A 27106-nucleotide genomic window follows, 5' to 3' on the forward strand; every position below is an offset into this window, starting at 1 on the left:
AAATAATTGGAACTTGCTCCTCTGGATTAACTCAATATTCAAAAAGCCCAATGTTATTGATCCATATGGTGGGAGCTGTGTGGGTTGAAAGATATTTCACTTCTGAGAGCCTACTTTGAAGTCTAAGAGTAAGCCTGGTGGTCTCAGCCCAAGTCCCTGCAAATGCTGCTAAAGCTCATCTCATTTAATCTGGACCAGCTGACTTCCTGGTGGGATGCGTGAGAAGAAACTGTGTTCCTCTGAATAAGACTGGCGGTAGAAAACACAAAGTACCGACAACTTCACAGCACAGCTAATGGTCATAGAGAAGGTCTCCATCTGCATTGGTTTAAGGAACAGAGAACAACCACCTCATTGCCTTCGGGATGTTTATTATCCAGAGTCATAATTAATGACATTTCAGTTAAACTGCATATGGGAAAGCAGCAGGAATTAAGAGTAAATACCAAAACTCCTGTCAAAAGGAAAATTATTTCAATAAGCTATGAATACTTGTCATTATCTCTGCAACTGTAGCTACTAGGCTTTGGCTCGCTCTTAACAGATTTCATTCAACCTCAGACACCACAACAAGCAACAAGACTTGAAGTTTGTTCAGTTCTCCCACTCGAGATGGGGCAGGAGACATTCACATTTGTAGCAATTTGATAAATAAAAAATAAATAAATAATGACAAATCATTATTTCCCAGACAGGATTTAAAGACAATCCTACAACATACTTCCCATTTGAGGATGTTTTCAGCGAACCGGAAGGCTACATTTTATGCAGTAAAATATTCACAGTACATTTCTCTAAGTATGAAGGAAACCGAGGTAAAAGTCCAGTTTACCACACACTTTGTGGTTTAACCACAAGAAATAAAAGCTAGTTGGCCCACAGGAGAATTTCTATATGCAGTGAGGCCATGCTTGAACCAAAACTATCCCAAAGACTGCTTTAGCTATGACAAAGCAAGAAACAGAAGACCCTGCTTCATGTATTACACAGTACATTCAGCATTCTGGTTTTGATGTTGTGTGACAGTGATTTTCACTAGTTGGCATCCATTGAAAAATACATACATGCTGAATTATGTTAACATACAGCCCTTGAGCTCGAGGCATACTTCTCTGCTATTCCGTAAGATACCTCACATCATCTATAAGATTTTAAGTCCTTCACTTCCACTGCCCTAGTAAAATTTATTCCTTCTTTGTTTTCAACTTTCTCATCCTAGAAAAATGTAACATTTTAGTTTATTCATTTCTGTTCCTCTATTTTGTCAAGCTACACTGATAAAGAAGAAAAAAGTTCTTCATCCATCACTGACAGTGAGTTTAACCAGAGAACCAAAGGACAAAAGAGAAGGCCAAGGAGGGATGGGTGCTTCAGAGGCAGGAATCCAAGCTGTAATCTTACAGACAAAAATGTAAGAAGTGTTTTATTTTTCTTTTCTTCCTCCAACATTACACTACTGCTGAAATTGTATACAAAACCAGAGGAGAGGACAAACTCAAAAAAACTTGTAACAAAAAGACAGCCAGGGCCAAATCAACAGTTGGCTTTATTTCAACCCAAAAGAAAAACAAACTTCAACAGAGGGAAGAGCAAACACTGGGAAGGGTGACCATTTGCAGGCAAAAAAGGTCAGACATCTGAACAAATGTGCTGGAGCAGCGGAGCTCTCCAGATAAACACTTCCTTTTGGCTAATGCCTTCCCACTTTCTCCCATGAAAACCAATACACTGACAACCTTCCAAGTGTACGTAACTGACACTGGGCACCCGATACATCCTTATAATGTTACCAAAAGTTAGCCCGTTACAGAAGTCTCCAAGGTTTGCATCAGCACACCCCTAAGACAGAAGACTAGGGCTTGCTCAGGCTAAGGATGCACTTTAGTTGAGCACGCTTGATCAGCCAGGTACCAACATGAAGGTTTTCTTTCCCATCACAAAGTGCTCAGCCAAGGGAAGCATAACCAGTAAGCTAGAATATAACAGTACTATCACTATAGCATGGAAATGAATATTAGTTCTTACAAACCTTGATAGAAAAAATGAAGTTAAAATGCACCAAATTTGGAAGAGGGGTTATTTGGGGACAGGGGAAAGAAGAAGGAAGCCTATTCAAAGTCATTTGGTAAAAAGCTAAACTAATTTACAAAAAGATGATAAGCATTTCAGCATCCAGAAAATAACTTTAAATTATTCTTCCCAGTGATATAAACATGTAGAAACTATAAATTCAACACAGAGGCTGGAACTGGGTCACTTTCCTCCCAAGATTACCAGACTATGGGAAACAGATCCTAGCTTCAAACTGCTCATTCTTAAAAATTAAAACAACCTTGTCAAATTTAAAGAGTAAGATATGCAGAGGTGTCCAATGGATGACTCCTGAAGTCCAATTATGTAGCACTTCTGTTTTCAAAAGACAGGATGATTGGGGGAAGATCACTTAAACTAAAAGATGACAACATGCGAATCAGAATCAGAATTTAAAGGTATTTCCACTGCATGAGTTACATTTCAATGCAATAACAAAAGAATAAGGGGCAAGTTTTTTTACTTCAGTGACCTTTTAATCAGAGGAAAAAAAAGGTGAAAGAACTCTTGTCAACCAAATTAGGTCCGAGAATATTAAATGTTCTTAATTTTGAGTACACCTCAATGAATAAATAAATATATTAGAGCAATGTAATTTGATTTTAAGCATCAGGTACGTAACAAAATCTCAATTTCAAATCACTGAGGACACGTACAATATTTCTTTATACAGGTGCAGCACAATGTTCCTCTATACAGGAACACCCTATTGAGGAGCTCAAGAGCACACACAACTTGTGCGGCCGTAACCATTACATATTCAAACAGGTCGAAATCCGGCAGAGACTTTGCAAAGTCCTCAGAAAAGCGGGCAGCCAAAGGCAATCCACAAGTTAACGTGAACTGTTCCGTCAGGCCTGATGTAACTTGACAGGCGTGAGTTATGCACCTCTTACATCCACAAATCAATCACCAAGAAAAACACAAAAATAAGTTAAAACCCTCAAATCGGAAGATAAGATTTAGGAAGATCAAGTAAAAGCAATGTTAAATTCATTACTCTCAGGTAAGACAAAAGTATTACAGTTGTGCAAGTGGTTTGTGATTCAGGCAGTTTTCCTACCGCTCGTTTAGTAGTTGCCCGTGCTTATTTGCACAAAGCTGAAAACCAGATTGTTCCAGAGCTCCAACATTTCTGTTCAGTACCAGCTAAACCCAGGTCTATTTTGCAGCAGTCTCGCCTATAACAAGAATTACTGCAAAAATAAACCTCCTCCTTGTAGTCAGTTGTGCGAAGGCAGTGTCCTGACTCCAGCAGGGACAGGGTTATTCCATGCCCTGTGGCTCCTGCTCAGTGCACAGCTGGGGCAGCTGGCCGGGGCAGGGGTCACCACTCCAGAGCGGACTTCTGATCGGTGAGCGGTGGTACATTGATCGTGTTTTCTATATTCCTTTATCGGTATTATCATTGTTGTTTTCCTCTTTCCTTTGCCGTTCTGTTAAACTGCCTTTATCTCAACTCATCCGTTTTGCCTTTTTCTCCCAATTCTGCCCCAAACCCACCGCTGGGGTGGGGGTGAGCGAGCGACCCCGCAGTTCTGCACTGTCAGCGCTGGGACTAAACCACCATGGGCACTTTTCAGCCCTCTCTAGTGTGCAACATGACATAATATATGCATGATCCATTCAACCACAAAAAAAATCATTGATGTTGAAACAGAAACATTACTCCTGAAGTATCTCAGAATTAAACAAGTTCTGGCATAAAACAAGGTAACTCCACAAGTCAGATTGGAGATTACAGGAACTCCAAATTCAGTTCACTGTTTATCTTTAACACCTGTTGTTCTGGGGAATAAAATTGCAGGTATTATATAGCTCTGGAAAAGGCCTCCAAAAATATTCTTTCTAACACACAGAAAACAAACATGGATGACTAAATGCAAAACAGATCTCCCTTTAAGAAAAGGCAGACGTGACCACTCATTCAGAGGCCGGTTACATACTTAAGATTTTGGGACTCCTGTTTGTTTCTACAATTCCCAAAACAAACAAACAAAAAAAAAAAAAAAAAAAAACCCACCCAAACCCAATATAATGTTTTAAGAATTTTTAACACGTCAGTTATCATATCTGCCATATATTTTAATGGTCGATATCTACTTTTGCCCCTAAGCAGGACACTGCCATACCTCTCTACCTGAAAGCTGTATACCTCTTAGAAATTATTTATTCACCCTCTGTTAGACAAGAGTGTTGCTTTACAACATAAAATACAGTCTCTACTAGTTATCCATTCACCTTTCTGAAAAGACGTAACTGGTTTAGGATTTGTTTTTGTTTTATGTGAACTTTAGAACCTATATAGTTCCCTTCCGATAAAGACTGATACGAGGAACCCTAAAGATGGACCTTCACAGTATCTCCACTTCTAGTCCACCCCCAACCGATTCCCAAAAGGGAAGAACCAATAACTCAACATTCATAGTGGCAAAAAAAAAGAGAAAATTATTGCTCTTTTCCTACAACAGAAACATCGTGACTTCACAGACAAACATAAAGGAGCTTTCAAGGGCAAAGTAAGGAAAGACTATCCAACTTCTCCCTTGAGCATCCCAGAGTCTCCTTTCCATTTTGCCAAGATCTTTAGGCCAGCTCTGATCGGTAATACTTCTAGGTACTGAAAGATCCTCACATCCCCAAGAAGCAGGACCAACACATACACACACAAAGAGGATGCAAACCTGCTGTACTTCTATCTTACCAGGTTTGGGACAGGGAATTCTCCACAGAGCAGCAGACTCCAAGCCCGCCGTCTCATTCGCCTCATAAAACTCTAAGAACAAACACACAACCCTGCTATGGAAGCACTCTCCCAAGGTAAAGCCAAAGCATGCTGTACACTTTATGTCCCACAGTACCACTGCTTGATAAACAGCAGAGTCATTTCATAAATACTACAAAATTTGAAGTCTTTCACACATTTCTAAAGTCCCATATTTACAAGGCAGCTTTGCATCAACTGCATAAGTAACGTTATTTTTAAATTACAGTTTTGTATTGGTTACTTACTGGTTGTTTGCATTGGTTCCATAGAAAATAACTGACTGGCACAGTATTTTAAGAATACAAATGTAAAGTGATTGTACCAGAAATTTTGCGTACTGTTGGCACATTATGGCAGACAGAGATAAAACTCATCAGGCTCCAGCCTGCCACAGCCTCAGATGATATCAACGATCAACTTCAGAGCACGCGTGAGTGGCTTTGAAAGGAGACACTGAGCCTGCAGATTAAAAAGGAAAATTCAAGCCCTTAAAAGGGATTACAGTGTTGAGATAAATGAGCACAGGTGTCACCAGTTTATCTGGAATTAGCATCAGAATTTGGGACTTTGAAGAATTTAGAATGTTTAAAAGTCTGTAAATAAATTAAGTTAGTGAAGGAAAATAACCTGTTAAAGAACTTCATTACTTAGGGGTTAAGTTTCTCCACCAGAGAAACAAAGATCAGAGCTAGACAAAACACACAAAGATATTCCTTCCAAGGGATCAATGTGCCCACAGACACCAGGGTTTACCCTGAAGCTTTTCTGCTCTCAGCACACTTGCAATTCTGTTCTGACATCAGTTTTGCTAGGAAATTAACAATCTCTGCATCACAGCATCAAGCAACAGGCAAAAACAGCCTTAAAGAGGAAAAAAGAAACTCCACTTCTTTGTGATGGAAAAAATACTTTCCAGCAAGATTGTTAATCAATACAAAACTAATATTTTAAACATTTAAAATGCCAAGGCATACAGACGTGATTTGGTGTTTGCCTAAAAATAACATCTGAAATTCTGTGGAGAAAAGGCCATTCAATTATACGCTTAAAGCCCACTGAATCATTTGCTTTCTTCAACAGGGGCTTTAAAGAATGAGTTCCTGTATCTTAATTTCCCAGTGCCATCCCAGCAAGTTACTTAACTGAATAATAAGCCTGTCTCTTAAGACATGGTCCTCTCCAACTTCTGAGAATAATACAGACTTGCATTGTTCTTGCTGATATACTGAGTTGCATTCCTTACAGGGAGATTTTGATTCCTCCCTTTGCGGATGTCTACTTTATGAACTGAGAAGCACGACAGAAGAAAATGAGAAAACTATTTGAAAAAAGGAGACCCCCATTACTCTGTTACAAATAGCACACGTACCTGCCCTTTCCTAGCTGTGTGAGAAGTCCCCATTCAAAACTAGTAATACAATGAAACTATTTTAAGAAGTTTTAATTTTGGATTTTCCACATAGCAACAGATAAAAGAGCAGAACGTAGTCAAGCGGACTAGAAAGGCTCACTTGAAACAGAAAATATTAGAAGTAAATTGATAGGATTTCAATTGTAACAGGAAGCTTCTGAAAATATATTAATTTAAAAAAACAGAATATTTAACTATCCAGAACAAAGAAAAAACAAGAACAGTCAACTAGAAAGCAGACAATTCTTCAGTAGTCTACAGGGACTTCTACACAATCAGCATGAGGTAAGGAAGTCCAACTGAATCAGAAAATAAGTAGTGTTCATGAATAACAGAAAATTTTCTTTTAAGCATGAAAATCTGTAATGAATGCATAAAGAATATTTCAATGGCAATACAAATAAAACTGGAATTACCTACTAACAGTCTAAGAGCTAACTTAATCTTATCAAAATGACACAAGAGCAGCCTCACAAAGAAAACACTTATATACCTTGGTTAGCAGATAGAGTTGAAAGGATAAACACAAACCAGAATTAACAATATTAACACCTGCTTGCAATTATTTTTCTATAAGTACAGCAACATTCTTCCACTCCCTAATGACAAAGTTAAAACAGAAGAAAGAATTGAGACGGTAAATGCCAAAGCAGAGACTTTCATTTTGTTAAATCCAACAGCCCTCTGCCGTCTTTCCATCAGCATAGCTGGAGTTTCAGTGCCCATCACTGAACAATTTCCAGTTAAAAAACAATAGCAGGATGAACGCTGACAGTGGACTCTGACTGTTCATCCACCAATTAAATGTAGCCACCCCCGAGCAGAAACACAACATGTGTTTGCTGTACCTTGTCCCTGACACAGCTACTGCTGCTGAACACATCTAATTAATGTAGAATACAGAATGCAACTGAGAAAGCAACGCTGGGTGGGGGATACTCTGCTAAAATGCCCATTTGGCATATAATATTCTGTGTCACACTGTAGGCTTGCACTGGAGGTGCTTATCAGCTAGTTTCCTCTTGTCTTTAGATACAAGCAACTGCAGAATGCCAAAGTGTTGTCTATTACGTGTGTATTAAACTTCTACTTTCAGGAAACAAGCAGAAAAGGGCATCTGAGACATCAGAGAAGTCCCAGGCAGTGGCTACAAGTAAGTAACAGCAAGCAATAACAGAGAGATGACAGACTAATACCACCTTTGTCTATTTACTTTCATATCCAGACTTTGTAAAGTAGCATCGCACAATGTAGAGACTTTATTGCAATTTCAGAAATGACTGGGGAGGTCTTTAAAACAATGATGAAAGTTATATTAAAGATGGACAAGACTTCAAACCTCAAAATTTGAGGTGGATAAGGGGCAGTTTGAAAAATACTGACAACGTAACGTTTTGTAGGTTTTATCTGTTGGGTTCCTCAGAAGACTTCAAATCAAGGTATGCAAACAGACATGTACAAAAATTAAATATTTCCTTTTTTTAACTAGCCCAAAATTACTGGGCTAAAAGTAAAACTATTTTCTAATCAGTGTTCTGGACAGGCTTTAGATAAAATACATAGAAATTATAGTCTAGAACGTCACCTGTTGATTATCCTAAACTGAATATTCTGAACCCTAATATTTTGTGAAATGCAGTCTTTGAGAAGGTTCTTCTATTAATTGGAAATTAAAGGGAACCAAAACAATAACGCCACAAATGCACAAACACTTGACTGTGGTCTCAAATTGCAATATTGCTTCCTCCAAATACCTATCTTGTGAATAAGTGCAGTATGGAATGGGGAGGGTGGGGGGGAACGATAGCAATTTTTTTCCCCTAATACACTGTTTAAGGGACCGTGAGATTTGCTATGCACATCCACTTTCACCACGTGGTAGATTTCAGTTTTAATTTAACCTCTGAATTTTACTTACTTTTCAAGTACGTAATTTTTTGCAATTACTAAAGCTGACTATATAATCAAGTGCAGTATATTCTGCAAGACACCTTTGCTAGAAGAAAAGGCTTCCTTTTATCCAACAGTAATGCATTTCCCGATATAAATCCAGTTTTCTTTTCAGTGTGCTAACAATGCTCTCCAATACACAGAGCAGCAGAAATGTAACTGTTAACAGAAGTTTCATGTTTCCAGTTTCTTTTCCCCTTCGCAAACTGCTATCAGGCAAGGAGAACCCAGGCTATGCAGCACAGCTGACAGTTTCACTGCATTCCCATCAAACAGTATTTATAGGCCATGTAATATCCAAATCACCCCCAGCATTCTACGCAAAAAAAAAGTTAAGAACTATAGACACCCTAAGGCTGACTATAGTTCCTTCAGAAATTAGGGACTGAAGTAAACTAATAACTGAGTTTTGGAAAGCCTATGACATTTCTTTAGAACACAGGAAGTTCCGTTCAAATACACGGAAACACTTCTTTTCGGTGAGGGTGACAGAGCACTGGCACAGGCTGCCCAGGGAGGTTGTGGAGTCCCCTTCCCTGGAGATTTTCAAGACGCGCCTGGATGCAGTCCTGAGTAATGTGCTCTGGGCAATCCTGCTTTGGCAGGGGAGTTGGACTAGATGATCTCTAGAGGTCCCTTCCAACTCTGAAAATTCCGTGATTCTGTGATTCTGTAGCTGACTCTGAGAAAAGCCGACCCCTTGCTCTTCCCTTTAAGGCCAAAAGCAAACATCAGTCTGTACGGGCACGCAATTGTACTGCCTAAGCACTAAAATCGTATTTCACATCAAAAATCTGACTTGATTTGCATGTCCTTATAAAATATATTGGTATGTGATAATTGTCTTTCAGAATTACCTTTTTTTGTTAGGAAAAATATTAAGTAAACAAAAAATAATTAGTGTTTTTCAACGTTTTAGTTGACTCTGAAAACTTGTCACAGTGTGCTCATAGATCCTCAACACAGCCTAAGCCCAGCAAAATTAAAGTCTCAAATATGTAAGGATGTCTGCTGCTCATGTACGGGCATATTTTTGGAGGACTCCAGCACGTGCCCTTCTGCCCAGGAAATAAAGGAGTGCACTCCAGAACAATCCCATGGACAAAACGACTTTCCTGTAACAGAAGCAATCCAAATCTAACACAAAGGTTTATACATAGGCAATGTATTTTTTATTTTTTTTAAGGCTAGTTCAATCTTTCCTTTAAAAATAAGGTCACATTCAAATACCGTTCTATTTCTTGACTCCTTTTACATATTCACAGGCATTCTTCAGCTCCGAAAGGCTCCTCTTCCAATACAGCACAGTGCAGATGTTTCTATGCACATTCTCTGAGCAGCCACTGCTCTCAGAGACATTGGCTTGACCAACTGTGGGACTTCCCAAATTGTCTGCTATGTGCTAATACAACACTTGAAGAGAAGTATGTGAGGCATTTTTTGGAAGGGGGGAAAATTTAGTAAAGGCTTATTTTGCATTTGTTTTTTAACCTTACAGAGTGGTCAAGTGTTTTGCCTTTCTGAAAGTCAGTCTTATATAGTGACTATCTCAGCATACTATATACACAGCTAATACTCATCAGAAAACAACATAGGCAGTAACAGACCCTTAGTCTGAAGGAAGGGAGGGAGGGAGAAGAACAGTTGGTCAGCTACCTTTTACATACACTTTCACAGAGAAGATATTTGAGACAGGAAAAAAATCTGTCCTTTGCTAAAACCCGCAAAGGGGTTGTAACTACTACCAAAGCTACAAATTAAGCTTTAAGTAGCGACACTGCTGGACTTCGCTCAGAAACAAAACAGCAAGTCAAATTTATTATTTAATGCTAAATTCATCTTCAACAGGACAGCAAAGTTGCTGATCTTGTCTTCCATCCGTCCCAAGCAACTACCCTAACAAGCATACCACATGCTGCTCCCCTTGCAGGTCCCAGAAGATGCTTCTCAATATACGTCCTTCACACCTTAAGCACAGAACAAAACAGCTTTCAGCCAGGAGTGATGGGAATGAAAAACTCCTATGTGAGCCATGAACTAAGGACCAAAACCCAGAAGCACACCTGGTTTCTGACTGCAAACAGGAAGGTTATTTTTCACCTCTTTTTTTTTCCCCTTTGTGAGAACAAAAAATAAAGTCAAGAAGACCTATTGTACAGTGTACAGAGGCGTGAAGAAATTAGCAAAGTCTTTGGCTGTTACCAATTCCACTTGATTTCATGTTCCTGGCAGAAACCTATCCCTGATTTTCTTTACAGAAAGGTTTTAGTTGTGGGGTTTTTTTTATATATACATACATGAATACACACACACACACAGAGAATCATAGAACCGCAGAATGGCTTAGGTTGGAAGAGATCTTGAAGATCATCAAGTTCCAACTCCCAAACAACCAGAAAACAACCCCAGAAAACCCAAACAACTCCACAACTAAAACCAAGCCTATTCCACAAATCTTACAGCATTATTTTACTTTCAAGGAAGCAATTTTACTACAAGAACTGGATTAGCTCAGTCTAAACTGGCAGAAAATCCCTCTACTTTCTTACAGACCTCAGAAAACTGACACAGCCTGAAAGAACTCCCAAAACATGGATTTGACTTCAAGAGCTGCTTCAATACACCACCTTGGAAAATAGAGAGATACATTTTCTTAGATGTAGTTCCACTGAGTTCAGTTAAGCTTATTTACAACAGATTAGTATTTAACCCTAAGTGAATTTTAGCGCTGAGAGAAGGGTATTTAAGCAAGCAACTTAGGGATGCTGAAATTCCTGCTACAGTCTGTAGTACCAACGAATAAAACAGTATTTCCCTACCCATTCACCATATGTCTTCTAATGTGTTTCAAGGGCTTTTAATTCTCTCACAAATATTACTTGTTGACATGGAGACTGCTTTGCTTGAAAGATGCCTACTGTTATTTTTAATGCTTGCTTGCGGCATCAAGAGACTGTCTTTAGAAAATAAAAATCTTTTATAACGGGGAAATAAAAGAATTTCCATTAAGGGGAAGGAGACATACATTAATTCAAAAATAAATTCCGTTCCCAAGAGTCAGGCACAGTCTTTGCAAGATTATTTAATATCCAAATCGCCTTCAGCTTTCTTTGTAAGTCTCATCAATCCTTTTTGTTTAATTCCATCTTTCTGGTAAACAGAGCGCTGAGGACATTTCTTTACTGCTGTTTGAGCTTGAAAACACAGTAAGTCACCAATTATTAATATATTATATTAATAAGCCCAGGCATGAATAAAGAGTGGTGTTCATCACAACAACCTTCTTTTGCAAGTAATTTCTGATTCTCCATTGTTTACTAGGTCAATGTACCACCATAGAGATGATAATGATCCCTTTTAATCAAAGGAATGAAGCTAGTGGAAATAATTAATGGTAACTACCGATGTATTAGCTATTTATTTAAGATACATAGGCATGTGCCTGGGGCTAGCTGCTATATATTATCATAGGGAAACTGTGACTTTTTCCTCCCAACTGTTTTAAGTTCCATTAAGAAAATACACCAAACACAAGTTTATTCGTGGCATCAAAAAATGCTATCATGACCCAGTCCTGGATAATAACTTCAGCCTGCTAGGATAAGAAAGCTTACTTGCTGCAAAACAATAAACCCTGCCATAAAGGGATAAAAAGAAGACAAAAGAGAAGGATCCAATGAAAATATAGGGGGCGGAAAAAGAAAGCAGACCCAGACAGCGAGATAGACACAGGTAATTCCATTTAGCAATGACACAAAAGCACTTTCTCGAACCAAGTCTTAGGTTTTTCCCCAAATGATAAGTAAATATTGTCAGACTCTTACTTGAAAGATGCTGCAGAGATCTTTCCAGAGATCAAAGAGGCTCCTGCGTCAAATTATTTTCCAGATTATAGCTAGATATTACAAACTCTCTAGAAGACATCAACAATAAAACTTTATCAGCACATACTTTCCCTACTATTTTCTAACAGACATAAAAAAAAAGTACCTGAGTTACTTGAGGAAAGAGAACTATAGCAAGCAGCAAGCAGCAGGAAGTCAATAGGACTATTTCTGAATCAGATGCAATATCCTATCTCAGTAAGTGCTTCGCTGAACAGAGAACGGAACGCTAGGCATCTTGCAAGAGCAAGCTCCATGTTCTCAATTATTTTAATAAGCGTTATTCTCACACCGGCCCTGTTTAGCAAACTTATCATAGGACTTAACCACAAGATAAGAACAAGCTCAGATGCTCTAATATCATTGCAAATACAAGCGCTTTACAGGCAGCAATGGACTTGATCGTACAGTTTATGTGTGCTGCTGAACTGAAGCCTCACAATACTTAATTTTACACTGCTGCACCCCACCAAAGCAGTTATATCAGGAGTTATCTTCCCCCCTCCTTATTTGATAGGTTACCTTTAACAGCTTATTTCTGATATACCTGCATCAAAACTATTTTGCCTTGATGAAAAACAAGATTAAAATCCCCATGTAAGAACTGACATTGGCTCCAGCAGGTCAGCATATTCTCTTGAGATCTAGGTGCCTCCACTCATTTTTGTCACATAAATAAGACGAGACAAATCCTCCAGCTACAGCAACATTTGGCAGAGTGCTGTCGTAACGTGTGACATTCCCTACAGGTTTGATTAGCATAGCACAATTAGTCTGAAGGAGCTGCTTGAGGAGATGATGGCATGGTGAGCAAGCAGAGCAGGGGAAGCACCCATGCATGTTTCAGCAACTTTCAGCAAAACTTTTTAAGAGAAGTGGACAACAGGGCTGGAGAGCCTTTCTGACCTACAGAGCCACAAACTACAACCTTCACACGGACAAGAGCCACAGACCAACAAACCCAAGGGAAAGAAGAGTACCAGACATGGGCCACAAGTGGGACATGAAAACTCCCTCCTGGTCCCACCATTCCCTGGCAGGACAGGGCTGGGCGGCACGTGAGCTGGACCCCGGCAACCCAACAATGACAGCACAGCGGCCCTCCTCGCCCTGCTAATGCCCAGGGTGCCACCGGCTTCGCCAGGTAACCCTGGCCAGGACAGACCAGTCGCCAGCCCCATCGACTGTCTCTGAGCTCAGGAGTCACACGTCCCCACACGCTCAACAGAAGGAAAAACCTTTTTTAGTAACAGACCCTGCCTTTCAATTCAGTGATGCCAAATCAATCAGATTTGAGTCTCCAAATAGAAACCAAGGAGATTCCTAATTTGCATGAGGAAAGAAATGCAAAAATATGTAGTTAGAGAAGATTTACATACAGCTGGACACATTGAAGCATGGGCAGAGTATCAATTACAGAGACGGTAATTACCAAGAAATTTCTTCCATGAATTGCAAATCTTAATATTGCTACTAACTAAATCTCTTTTCAGCTTTTTATTTAGAAGAAAGCATTGTATATGCACTCCACTACTCTTTAAAAAGAGAAAAACCTACACAGCCTCAGAACCTATTTTAAGAATTACAACTCATGCACCATGGTTTACTTCTAATCTTTATATCTAATCCCAAACTGTAATCCAGGACATAAATTCATCATAAAGCACACATTTCCAAAAGTCAGGAAGACAATTATAGAGATCAAAAAACATCTTCAGTGCTACTTAAAAGTCCAAAGATACAGGGGGGGGAAACAGAAATTTTACCAATATGTGGATAACTGTCACACAGACCCAAGAAAACAAGGATTATTTTATTTGCTTGACTATAAAACATGCAGGAGAGGTAGGAGACTAGGAATGTGCAGCAAATGTTGAAATGCAAACACGATGTCATCTAAAACAGGGTTTTGAAATCAACATTGAAAGTTGTGATGCCATCCTGGAGTCATCACATAGACCCTGCTCCAGAATACTGTACCTATTGTGCACTTCTCATCACTCAAAAAGCACAGCAAAACAGAAGGGGTCAAACAAGAGGAGATGAGATCAGAGAGAGGAACTTCTGTATGTTGGGGATAGAAAAAGGTTGGGCTGAAAAGCACAAGCAGGAGGCAAGTGAGGCAGACTACGACAGAGATGTACAAAAAAAACATGGGGGAGGAGGGAAGGAGAGAAAAATCAGACAATCTTGCTAAAGCTAAAGGGACGGAGAAAGGCAGTGACCAAAAAGGAATATATTTATCTCTCAACTCAAAGCTAGGTTTAACATTATACTAGCAACATGACAAAAGAAGAGAAAATAACATTTTACTTTTAAAATACTATTTTTCAAAACATTTGTTAAATATAAAATCCTAGGTACAAAGATTTCATTCAAGTACACGCACCAAAAAAAAAAATAAGTAATTTGGGCAAACAGTCTGCTACCTAACCCTAGCCTGAATTTCCAACAAAGCCAAGAGATCTAGCCTTCACTTCTGGAGCTTCCTGAAGCTCACAAATATCCCAAAGACAAACGCCATGCTGGTTTTACATCACACAGTTATCCACCGTAACAGAAGAGGCCCTCAGCTAACCTCAGCCACCAGGAACAGAAGGAAAGGAAGACCTCAGCAGCGTGCCCAGGACATTGCTGCACACACCAGTTCCATCAGGCAGTGCCTCACCCACAGCGAGCAACTATCTTCTCTTTAGCATACGATGCTTGGCAGAAGTCACAATCTCAAAGTAGCATACTTCACTTGAATAACCACTGTGTGTAAGCCAGTATTAATACACCTTTTTTTCTTAGAGTAATAAATACGTTGATATCCACGTGAACCCATTTTGAGATAATCCACACAAAAGCAGAGACAAAAGAACTACTGATGCGCTCCCTTAAGTTCTCATCTCCTCTTCTACCCACACCCATGCCTAACTTCACTGCTGTTGAACTGCAAATTTATATTCAAAAATTAAAGCATGCAGTAAGGAGAAAAAGAAAGGAAAAAACCACCACCACACAACCAGATATGTGACAATACAAGAGCAGTTGTTCAATTAAATTCAGGTTCTCACGTAGTAACATAAAGCTTCAGTGTTTGCATTGCATAAACTGTGATTCAAATACTTGTTATAAAAATAACTCTTTACTATAACATTTTTTAAAGAAATGTGACTTAAGGTCAAGAGCTTACTTTTCACAAAACATTCATTTCCAGCTAAATTTAACTTCAGAACATCCCTTTCACTTAAATATCCATTTTGCCAGGGGGAAACAAGTTCCTAGATGTAGAATTTACATCACTGCTTATGTATGGAATTTTAAATGATTTTTTGTTTGTTTACTTTAGCTTTCAAAGGCAGGATTGGTTTGTTATTCTGCACAAAATGAGTTAGATTTCTCCTACTGCTTATTATTTTTTATCATAGACTGGATCTCTACGACCACCTCAGTTACATGAATCCTTCTCCTACCTAAACCCTCGAAAAAGTACATATACCCATCCATAAAATTACAGTTCCAATTTCTCTCTGTGTCTGACACAGAGAAGGTAACTGCATTGTCAATGCAGTACAGTAGACACTTATCATCCCCAATGAATTATCCCAGAAGGAAGGAGGACGTTTAGCTGCAGGAAGCACAACTTGAAAGCTTAAAATACAATTGCATTTCCAAACTCTTCACACCTTTTCTACTTCAACTGACTGACTGAGTAAAATGCATATGGATTTCTGCCAGGTAGGAACAGTCACAACAAAAAGCTTCAAGAACAAAGTGCCATCGAGAGCTATCTGTGGGTTCATAGGGAGCATCAGGTGGGACTGACACATAGCTTATAGTAGAAGCACATACAAAAGATCTTGTCATTCACTCGTGGAGCTGGATTTTATCTTGATGTTTACTTTAACATCTGAACTTCAAATCTACTACATATGGCCACATAGTAAGAAATACCAAAACACTAACCAGAAGAAATCTCCCACATCTTAATTTCAGAATCCCTTTTCAGGAACTGTTCACTCCAAATGCAAATAAATCTATCACTGACGACTACTTAATAGTTGAAACACTAGAATTTCAAAGCATATATGTGAACAGCTATGGCAAGAGGTTAATTACATTCTCTGTTTTAATAGGGATAGTGAATAGGGCAGAGAATTTCAAATTAAAGATCATCCTCAACAGATTTTACTGAGTTTGGGGATCCAATAAATTTAAGATCCTTCTTATAGCTGTAGTTGAAACTGTGTTAGCAACTAGATATAAAATTCTTTCTAATAAGATCTGAAACTGTGGTTTTTTTCTAAGTACAACCACAGCAGAATAATGCACTGAATGGTTATGCAAAACATTCTGCAATAACTGGACGTCCCACTTCCCTGGCAGTGTTCAAGGCCAGGCTGGATGGGGCCTTGGGCAACCTGGTCTAATGGGAGGCATCCCTGCCCATGGCAGGGGGGTTGGAACCAGATGATCTTTAAGGTACCTTCCAACCCAAACCATTCTATGATTATGAATTTTATCTCTGTAGATTTCAGTTACATAGTTTCATAAACTTAATTAATAAAACCAAAATTAGTCTTTTTAAGTCCTCCAAAATGGAAAAAAAAACCCAAACAGGTATCAGAACAGATTATAAAGATCCTGATTCATAACAGCTGTGATATTATCTCCCAGACACTCAGGAGACTGCAATCCTATAATAAGCAAACCAACCAACCAACCAACCTTCTAGAAATAAAAATTTCGTTCAGGTTGTCTGCGTGTTCTCGATCATAACTTTTTCTTTTTCTAACCTGTATTTCACACTGGTTACCTTAACAGCATTCTTTGAGGAAGAGGAAATGGAGGGGACACACACCAAATTAGTAGAGACTACAGCTTACTGAATGTGAACTGTATGTGTGATGGTATAACACACAGACAATTTTTTTCAAGCTAGAAAAACAGATGAGATCTAAAACCTGAACATCAACCTAGGAATCAAGAGGTCTAATTAATTTCAAATACTGAAAGACTTTCTTCAAGGTCTTTACATCACTAGCATCATTTCACAGAATAACACAGCTCACAAAGTACTTCAGAGATGTAATTACTGCTTGTAAAGCTCACTGACCACAGCCTGAACGTTTCTTTTAGCCAAAGCAGGGAAGCATGTCCTGCCTTGTTCAGGACCAGTTACAATTCCCAAACTTTGGACCTTCAACTAATGCAATCTCCTTCCTTAGGAAAGTCAGAAAAGAGGATAAACAAACCACAGTATTTTTAGGTGCAAAATGGAACTATTGATAAATGCTAAAAAAAAAAAAAAAAAAAAAAAAAAAGCCAAACACTAAACTACAAGCACAGGCGCTTAACTATTGCCAGTCATTTCACATACACAACCTCACATATACTCACAATTCCTAAATTACCCACTCCTTAGGGAGTTCACATAAAAGCGAGAAACTGTAGGATAGCATTTCAAAACATCTTTGCTGATCAAGTATAGCTTTTTTCTCATTCAGTATTACTTTCAGTGTCTGAAATCAATGTATTCTTTTCAGGAACAAAGATGGTAATAAGTTTCTTTATCAGTTGGAAGCATTCAGTAAGATGTCATAACACAAATAACAACACAGCAACAGAAAGGTACCATTTCCCAGAATACTAATGTTTAGGGATAAACCGCATACCAGAGACAACTTTAAGCATGCCAATAATCCACTAATTTTGCTCAAAATCTAGAAAAGGATCCCCATACCACCAGTCTCACATTTATTTAGTAACAATGCACCTTACGATGACATTTGGGTAGCTTAGCTTTATTAAAAGCTGGGGCAATTATCACTTCCTCTGTATCTTCTGTAACAGTTTTGCCTCCTTACAACCAACTTTTGGATTTTGGAATAACTTATCAATTCCCACTCTTAATGAAATACCGATACAGCAAAGAAAATAAGCTTTTAAATTTTCAACACAGGCTCATACTGGTTTCAATACTGTTGAAAGTAAATCTTTTCACTTCCCATCTGATATCTTCTGGATCTCAGCCAGAGGTGTATAAGAATCATTTTGCAGACAAAGAAACAAGCAAGCAAAAAGCCTGAGATAACAATTTTTTTTTTACTGAAGTTGGGTGGCTTGGGTTTTTTTTAAAGATAATTATGAAAAAGTAGTTGCAGGCTGACTCTTCTTCTTGCAAAGAGAGAAGGATACTCTGCTGAGGCACGTAGAAAACAAGGAGGTGATTGGTGACAGCCAGCATGGCTGCACCAAGGGCAAGTCATGCCTGACAAATTTGGTGGCCTTCTACAAAGGGACTACAGTGGCAGTGGAAAAGGGAAGATCAACTGATGTCATCTACTTGGATTTGTGCAAAGCGTTTGACACTGTCCCACACAATATCCTGGTCTCTAAATTGAAGAGACATGGATTCGACAAACGGACCACTTGGTGGATAAAGAACTGGCTGGACAGTCACACTCAAAGAGTTGCAGTCAATGGCTCAATGTCCAAGTGGAGACAAGTGACGAGTGGCATTCCTCAGGGGTCGGTACTGGGGCCTGTACTGTTCAACATCTTTGTCGGTGACATGGACAGCAGGGTCGAGTGCACCCTCAGCAAGTTTGCCGATGATACCAAGCTGTTTGGCGAGGTAGACACGCTGGAGGGGAGGGATGCCATCCAGAGGGACCTGGACAGGCTGGAGAGGTGGGCCCAAGCCAACCTCATGCAGTTCAACAAGGCCAAGTGCAAGGTCTTACATCTGGGTCGGGGCAATCCCAAGCACAAACACAGGCTTGGCGGGGAATGGCTGGAGAGCAGCCCTGAGGAGAAGGACCTGGGGGTGCTGGTTGACGAGAAGCTCAACATGAGCCAGCAGTGTGCGATCACAGCCCAGAAGGCCAACCATATCCTGGGCTGCATCAGAAGTGTGGCCAGCAGGTCAAAGGAGGTGATTCTGCCCCTCTACTCCACTCTCATGAGACCCCACCTGGAGTACTGCATCCAGCTTTGGAGTCCCCAACATAAGGACATGGACCTGCTGGAGCATGTCCAGAGGAGGGCCACAAGGATGACCCGAGGGCTGGAGCATCTCTCCTAGGAGGAGAGGGTGAAAGAGTTGGGGCTGTTCAGCCTGGAGAAGAGAAGGCTCCGGAGAGATCTTATTGCAGCCTTCCAATACCTAAAGGGGTCCTACAGGAGAGCTGGGAAAGGACTTTTTACTAGAGCATGTAGCGATAGGATGAGGGGGAATGGCTTTAAACTGGAAGAGGGCAGGTTCAGATTGAACATTAGGAAGCAGTTTTTCACTTTGAGGGTGGTGAGGCACTGGAAGAGGTTGCCCAGAGAGGTTGTTGAGGCCCCATCCCTGGAGGTGTTCAAGGCCAGGCTGGACGTGGCCTTGGGCAACCTGGTCTAGTGGGAGGTGTCCCTGCCTATGGCAGGGGATTGGAACACGATGATCTTCCATCATAGGTCCTTTCCAACCTAAACCATTCTATGATTCTGTATCACACAGATACCAGTGCAGATGCTGTTTTGCTCTAAGAACCACAGTGGAGAGGAGTGCGAGAAATGTCATTTGAGGTGGATGACAATTCACTTTTAATCTTGGGATTAGCTCTACTCCATAAACTTGTCTTAGCATTCTAATATTACAGTTTTCTGCAACATTTTTACACCGACAAAGACAGTAAGAAAGTGCCACTCAGTGACAAAAACATTGCTTTTATTGATACATTTTATGCAAACCATCATAACCTATAGCACAAGGGCACAACTTTTGCAGTGCAAACTGCACCTATGATGGCAGAGCAAAGGTATTTCGGTAAAATGGCTACAACATTAGCCTGACTTAACAGAAATAGAATTATTTTGGAAAGAAATAAAGAGAGAAGCAAATAACGCCTGTTAACGGAAAGCATACATTCTTGCTGATCTGAGAAACTTGTTTTAGCTGAATGACAGCTGGTCTAATAAACCCTTTACAGTTTGCAGGCCCAAAGTGTTACAGGCATAATGAGAAAGGAAACAAACAAAAACAAAGGTAAAAAAAAAAAAAGATTTCATGCAAATTCTCCAACTAGCTTTCACTAGTAATTTCCCATTACTGATTAATGCCAATCGCAGCTCTTTGGCCAGGACTAGCTAAGGACTGGTCTTCAGGACAACGCTCCTGCTTCTAAGTTCTTTCTCCATCCAGTTCAGGCTAATGAGAGCTCTAAAGTTAAGTTAGTCCTCCCAGAAGAAGGTCCGGAGCTGCTCATGCTCGAACTGAACTGGCTGGGAGGGATGGGTTACGACGACATATGAAGAGGCCTACACAATCTACAGCAGAAGTAGTTTACGTTGAGCTTAATAAAACCATCTCTGAATTTTGGTCAACTTCTGCAAAAAGTTTCAGCTTGGGAAACATGGAAATCCCAACAGCCCATTTCAGCAATTCTGGAATATTTGCTTTTAAAGTTGGATTGTACGGAGACAAAACTGTTAAAGAAGTGGTAACTACTCCAGTGAAGGCACCACTTAACCATACTGCTGGGAGTATTCTATCTAAATAAAAAACTGCTAAATTTAAATAGTTTATTAACATTCACTAGCTCTTCACATACATTTCAGAGATGTACGGCACATATATTAAATATTCTGCAGGATGAAGTAAAAAAAGACCACTCCATATGTCAGAATGCACATAGAAAATTAATAGATTTTAAAAGCTTTAGTTATCCAAGTTCAAAGAAAAAGTAAAGAAGCAAAAGTAATGCTGCTTCATGTCTACATAGAAAACTCAGAGAAAGGCTATACATTATGTTTTCAGTGTGTAAAGTGTATTTCATATTCTTCCAAAGATATTAAACAAGGAAGACATTTAGACTACGCCTGATCTGCAGCTGGCTGGCAGGACAAGGACGGCTATTAGGGAGCGCCAGGCACTGCTCACTTATTCCCCTTCCAGCCTCATGGTACATTACAGAGAGCAGCTAGAAAAAGGCATTCACAGTGTCAGTGCGTTGCTATATGTGTGCAGCAAACAGCATCTCACACGTTTCGGAAAATGGTGCCCCACCATGCGGGTGCCAGGCTTCAGGACTGGTTTTTGTACGGTCTGACCTTGAGCTACGCCTGAAGATGCAGTAAACATAGCCTCAAAGTCCAAAAAACCTTCAGTAAGCATATAAAATCAGGTAAAACAGATATGACCACACAGTGGAGAGCTGTTTTCTCCTTTTAAAATACATTATTCTTATTACATGCAAAATCTAAGGAAAAAAATACACTCAAAATACAATTTTACAAAAAATACTCAAATACAAAAAATACTCAAAATTCAATTTTCAGAAACCTATAATTTTAAGTCTTGTCATTCCGCTTCAAGTACCAATTTACCCAGCCAAGACTGTTGTTCTTGTGTAACTCACTTTCAAAGAAAATCTTAATCAGATGGCAGTGCACTAATAAAACTTGTCAGAAGTTCAAATACGATTAGTCTTAGCATGTGTGCATCCAAAAGCTTCTACAGCTAAATATGGAAATACCTACTTCATAAAAGGTGTACATTTACTGATTTGATGTGACCAATGTGGAAGTGAGGTTTTTAGGAAGTCTTTGTACACATGATGGCACCTCTCTGAGAAGCAGGGCACAGCGCAGAATAAACAGATGAAGCTGATAGTGGAAGAAGAAAAGCAAGCTGTGAGGTATGCATCGCTAGCAGCATGCGGGATAGGACTATGTTCAGTGATGTAGGCCACAGCAGGCTCTATTTTTAGGTTTTTGATGCACAAGTTTGCAGTGGTACCTTGACACATGACCTCTAACAAATGCTTAGGTAGGAAATGCAAACAATAGTACTGAAAAGAATATAGATCACCTCTGTGCAGGAATTCTGGCTAAGGGAACAAGAAAATTTTTTTTTAGAGAAGGGCTATCCTTTTACGATCCAGGTGTGAGCAGGAATGTCTGTGTGCAACATACTAGATATTTAATTTGCTTCTCAAGTGCTTATATCTTGAGTTTTGTGAATGTAGGTCAGTTCCTTCACAACATGCAACCCATCATGCCCTAGCTCTTGAAAACACCAGTATTCCCTTTCAGCAAAATTTCATTAGGTATTTGGGGCAGACATTTAAAAACTTCCCTGTATTTCGCTAAAATCTCACAATTCTTACAGAAGTAGACAGAGATACACAACTACTAACTAATCTCATTTCACAGACTCCCATATGCCAGTTTCAAGAAAGCGAAGGGAAAAAAAAAAGTAAATGGACAAAAAGATGGGTTTTAAAAAAGCAGTTCATTCTTAGGAGCCTGTGCATTATGCAGCAAAAAATTAACATGATTGGCCCATTAGGAAAAGGGCTGAAGAGGTTTATCAGTGATGCACAGTTGCACAGGAGGACATTATCTGAGCTAGCAATGAAAAATGACCAAGTGTTTACACTTGGAGTTTACAGAGGGGGAAAAAAAAATCAGGTTTTTGAGTGGCTGAGGGGGGAAAGAAAGAGGGCAGGATGAAACAGGGGAGGGGCTAATCATTAAGAAGTGTCTTTACTTCCAATAGCCTAGGAACGCTCCATCTAGTCTTTATTTCAAGAGCAGCCTTTTGGCCAATTTCATTATAGGGTATCAGCTTTGCTTCATGCCATCATACTTCATAGAATCATAGAATGGTTAGCGTTGGAAGGGACCTTAGAGATCACCTAGTTCCAACCCCTGTGGCCTAGGGAGTTATTTCTTACCTGGGGTACATTTGCGGTAAGGTATCCCCCTTCCCTACAGCTCTGTACTTGAAAAACTTACTGCAGAAACCATGCTTCAAACAGAGAAATCGCATTTCAGGAGCCCATCGGCACACGCTGTTTTTTCACAAGTTAAACCAACAGTGGGTATGACTGTGTGTCCCGCTGATGTAAAAAGTAAGTGGAGTCTAGACCATGGTCAACCCAGCTAGTCAGGATTTAAACAATGCATACGTCAAGATGCTTACATGGCTTGCACAGACAAAAGTCTATATGCAAATGAGATACAGCATCTGATCCATTAAGGTTTCCACCCCTTTTACTTATTGTTGTCATTAACGCTGCTGTCAAAAAATGTCTTGATGGCAAACAGATAGAGCTAGGAATCTGCAAGTCTTGAATCCGCTGCCATAATTTTCTTGAAGTAAGTTTTCAAATGTGAAGCACTAAAAAATGTTGAAGCTCCCCCTTAGCAATAAGTTATCAAAAACAGATGGTAACCTCTGTACATTACAATTATCCTCTTGTTCCCTCTCTAGAAAAACAGAGGTAAAAATCTGTTTGGTGTTCTTCATTATCATGAGTCTGTACAAACAAAAATAAAAGAAAGAAAAAAAAGGCATTCTGGTGACTGCACAATATTTAGAGAGGCAATTTTGCATATGTGTGGATTTTTATAGGAAACCGTTGCCGCCTTGGAAATTTTGGGAGAAAAAAAAAAAAAGGAAGAAAGAAAAACTCGAGACTATCATTGTCCAGAATAAGTCATTTGATAAATTCCTCCTAATCAAATCTCTTTCAAAATTCCCTTCTCTTTCAGATACCACTTCATAAACAGTTGTGAAATATTACAGAAATCGAGATTTTTCTGACAAGGTACCAGTGATTTAGAGGTAAAATCTTGCAATAAAAGCCATTCCTACTGAAGTAGAATTCCTCCAACTGTTCTTTAAAAAAACGCTACAGGATTGGGTATTGTACTTGAATTATAGGGGACAATTCAAAAGCATGATCTTGAAGGCAGATTTCACAAATATTTCCTTATGAAGTATATAAGACTGGCAAACTTCAAACAGTTCCACTAGTACTAAAACTTCCAGTTAAATCACTCTTAAAGGTTTGACATCCTTCTGTCTTTTTCTTTCTCCCTCTCATACTGCCAGACATGGAGCCTGCAGCAGGCCCCGCTCCTCTCTTAAAATTTTAAACAGCCCCTAGCTGGTTTAAAGGTTCTAAAAGTTCTTGTTTTACTGAAGCAGCTTTACCCACTCCAAAACATAAAATGTTTCATGGATCTCCATGGATATGAGCATGAAGGCAACTTCCACATGACATATTAACTCAGACACTGCATGCCATGATTTGTTACCTCCCTCGAAAGTACCACTCTTAAGGTAAACCCTTCCTAGGGACACGAATTTGCACTTCGAGAGCCTGACTGTCACTGCCACTTGTGCTGAGATAGATGGAAGGGCTCTCGCTTGAAGAACAGCAAGAAACATAAATTTGAATTGTCAAAATAAGTTTCCTTTCAGTGCATCAGTCTTTGTCACCACTTATTTAAAAAAAAAAAAAAAGGTACATTTGGCAACACTACCAATTTGAGAAACTCTTGGGAATACTTTATGACTTGCAGGAACACTAAGGAAACAACATCCAGCATTTTCTCTTCATGACACAGATAACCAAAGTATTGTTCTTTCATTGAAAAGAATATCACCGTAAAATGATAAAAATACCATCAGAGTTGTCTATTGTGAAGGTTTTTTCTTACCCTGGTGTCTTGTCTGTAAACATCTGCATGCAACTTCAAACAATCCAACAACAAAAAAATAGTAGCCAGCCTAACAGAAAACAAAATTTCAGGAACACCATATCATCTTATTACATTTAGGAACCAGTCTATCATCTTTGACTGAAAGACCTTCAGTGGACACAACTCCAGGGTAACAGAGCTGCAAAGCACAGTTCAGAAAGCTGTTTTACCCAAAGTATGTCTAGTTGTTTTGTGTGTACAGACATTTATTGTCCATCAGTGTCCTCAGTGAAAACTTATTTATCAGATTCTATCCATAAAAAGGGGCAAGACAAGACACAAAAAGGAAACCCAAAACTGCGCTTTTTCAGAATTAAAGACAGCTTGTCCATTTGAACATGTGACATTACACTGATAACAGTCCCAGATCAAAAACAACAAAATTTAAAAATAAATAACACAAAAGGAGTTTTCTAACAGGTTATAATACCAGGCTTACAACATGCCACACTTTAATGGAAAGGAGAGACAGAACACGCATGTGCCTTGATCCAACAAATGAAACAACCAATGAAAAAAGATTTATTTTTTTTTTGTAAATAACTGCTAAGATGCAGGAAGTTATCTGCATTAAACACACATTTTAAAAAGCGCACGTGCACTTACTATTTCCACCTATGCCCTTCTTCCCATCCAGAAAAAAAACCACCAATGTGTGAAGAACAAGGCACAAAACCCACACATCTCTGACCAAAAACTTTACAGCAGGCTGTGCTGGTATAGATGGAGAAAGCCGTACCATCGGAGAGAGCTGCATGCTGCTATGCTGGACAATACTGGTGTTGGAAGAATTAATCATTCACAGATCAACAATTGGTTCTTTCATCTCCCTGGCTTTCTCAGACCAGACCATTAAGTATTTTTTTCCACCTACTGATCCTGTTACACTCCCAATTTTTCAGCTGCATGCAGCAAAGACATCTGAATAACATTCATATTTCCAGAACATATCCAATTAAAATAAATAATCTTAACCAGAGAGGGAACCTGTCTGTTTCTATAGGCTTCATAACTTTGCCAGTGTCAAGAATTGACTTAACATAAAACTCCGTAATAAAAATCACAATTGAATAAGCTATGAAAAAATGTGGGAGGTAAATTGAAGTGCACCAAAGTCCCTCTTTCTGGCTTCCTACCAAAGGCGGTTCACGTAAACCAATCCATGAGATAACTGACCTTTTACCAAGTAAAGTTTTAGGACTAAATACTGCAGCTAATCAAAAACTAAATTACATGTATACATTAAACCACATCTTTAAGATTAAGCTGCATCCTGGTTAGCCAAAGCAGCAGCACACAGTCATCGCTAACCCAACGGGAACATGGCTTTTTTGAGTATCACTGCAGAGAAAGAGAGGGAGAGGGGAAGGAGATACCCGCGGTCTCATAGGGCAGTGCCTCAGCACGACGGTAACGGGGGTAGAAAAAGTCACTGGAAGGGAAGGTTGTCACGGGAAACATCTCTCCCACTTTCGTCGCTGCCTGGGTTTGTCCTTTGAACGTGTGTGTGTGCGTGTGTGTCCCCGCAGCGGCCTGGCAGGTGACGTTCGCTGGCGAGAGCGGGGACTGCGCTGCCCGGCGCTGCGGGGACACCGCTGCCCTGCGCCGTCACCGAACCCCCACGTCTGCCTTTGACACCCCCCACCCCCCCACCCCGGGTCCCCGGCGGGGCGGGAGAGTGTCACTAACGCCATCCCATCCCCCTCCGACACCCCCAAGAGGGGGTCTCGGCAGCGCGGCCCCACCACCGAACCCCGCGCCTCGCCAGAGGATGCGGCGGGGGGGAGGGGTCAAGAGGGGAGATGCACCCAGCCCTGCCCGGGAGGGTCCCACACGCCTCTCCCCGGGGAAAGGAGCGGCTCTGGAGGATAAATCCCGCGCAGGTGTACCGCGACAACCCCCTCGTGAGCCCCACAGGGGCGGATGTGGGCACCCAACCGGGTCGTGGCGGGGCGGCGGGGGGACGGGGTGCGGGCGGCGGGACCGGCCCCACCCGCGGGGCAGACGCCGGAGGCAGAGCCCCTGCCCGGCCGCGGGGAGGGGAAGGGAAGGAGAAGGGAGGGGAGGGAAGGGAAGCGGGGGGTCCCCAGCCCTCCCGCCCTCACCGTCAATGTTCTCCCGGTCGCTGATGTGCTGCAGGTTGCAGCCCGTATCCTCCCGGCTCAGCTCGGCCTCGGGGCGGTAGGACTCCAGCCGGGAGTGGGCATTCCTGCGCAGCTTGGGGCTGGAGGAGACGCAGCAGGAGGTGGTGTTCCCCATCTTCTCTGCCCGGCCCTGGCTCCAGCTCCAGCCCCGGCCCCGGCCCGGCCCGGCTCGGCTCGGGAGGAGGCGAGGGGCGGCCGGTCAGCAGGGGCGGCGGGCAGCCATGGGCAGCGGCGGAGACGAAGGGGAGCGGCGGGGGAAGAGGCGGCGGCTGCTGCGGCGCCCTGCGGCAGCACTCGCCGGCGGAACCCCTCGGCGGTTCATCCGCGGAGGCAG

General features: G+C 40.7%; 1 protein-coding gene across 3 annotated transcripts in view; it reads right to left on the reverse strand.

The window, feature by feature from the left end:
* CCNY (cyclin Y) overlaps nucleotides 1-26887 on the reverse strand; it is a gene marked incomplete at its 5' end in the record, with an annotated part of 126889 nt that extends 100002 nt beyond the window's left edge. For all 3 annotated transcript variants that reach the window (XM_082479064.1, XM_082479063.1, XM_082479062.1), the window contains one exon: nucleotides 26734-26887. In XM_082479064.1, the coding sequence (XP_082335190.1) occupies nucleotides 26734-26887 (154 nt within the window). The remainder of the gene's footprint in view (nucleotides 1-26733) is intronic.
* Between the last annotated feature and the right edge of the window lie 219 nt (nucleotides 26888-27106).

This window comes from Vanellus vanellus (assembly GCF_965231255.1).
Source record: "Vanellus vanellus genome assembly, chromosome: 2".
In the NCBI taxonomy this organism is placed as follows: Eukaryota; Metazoa; Chordata; class Aves; order Charadriiformes; family Charadriidae; genus Vanellus; species Vanellus vanellus.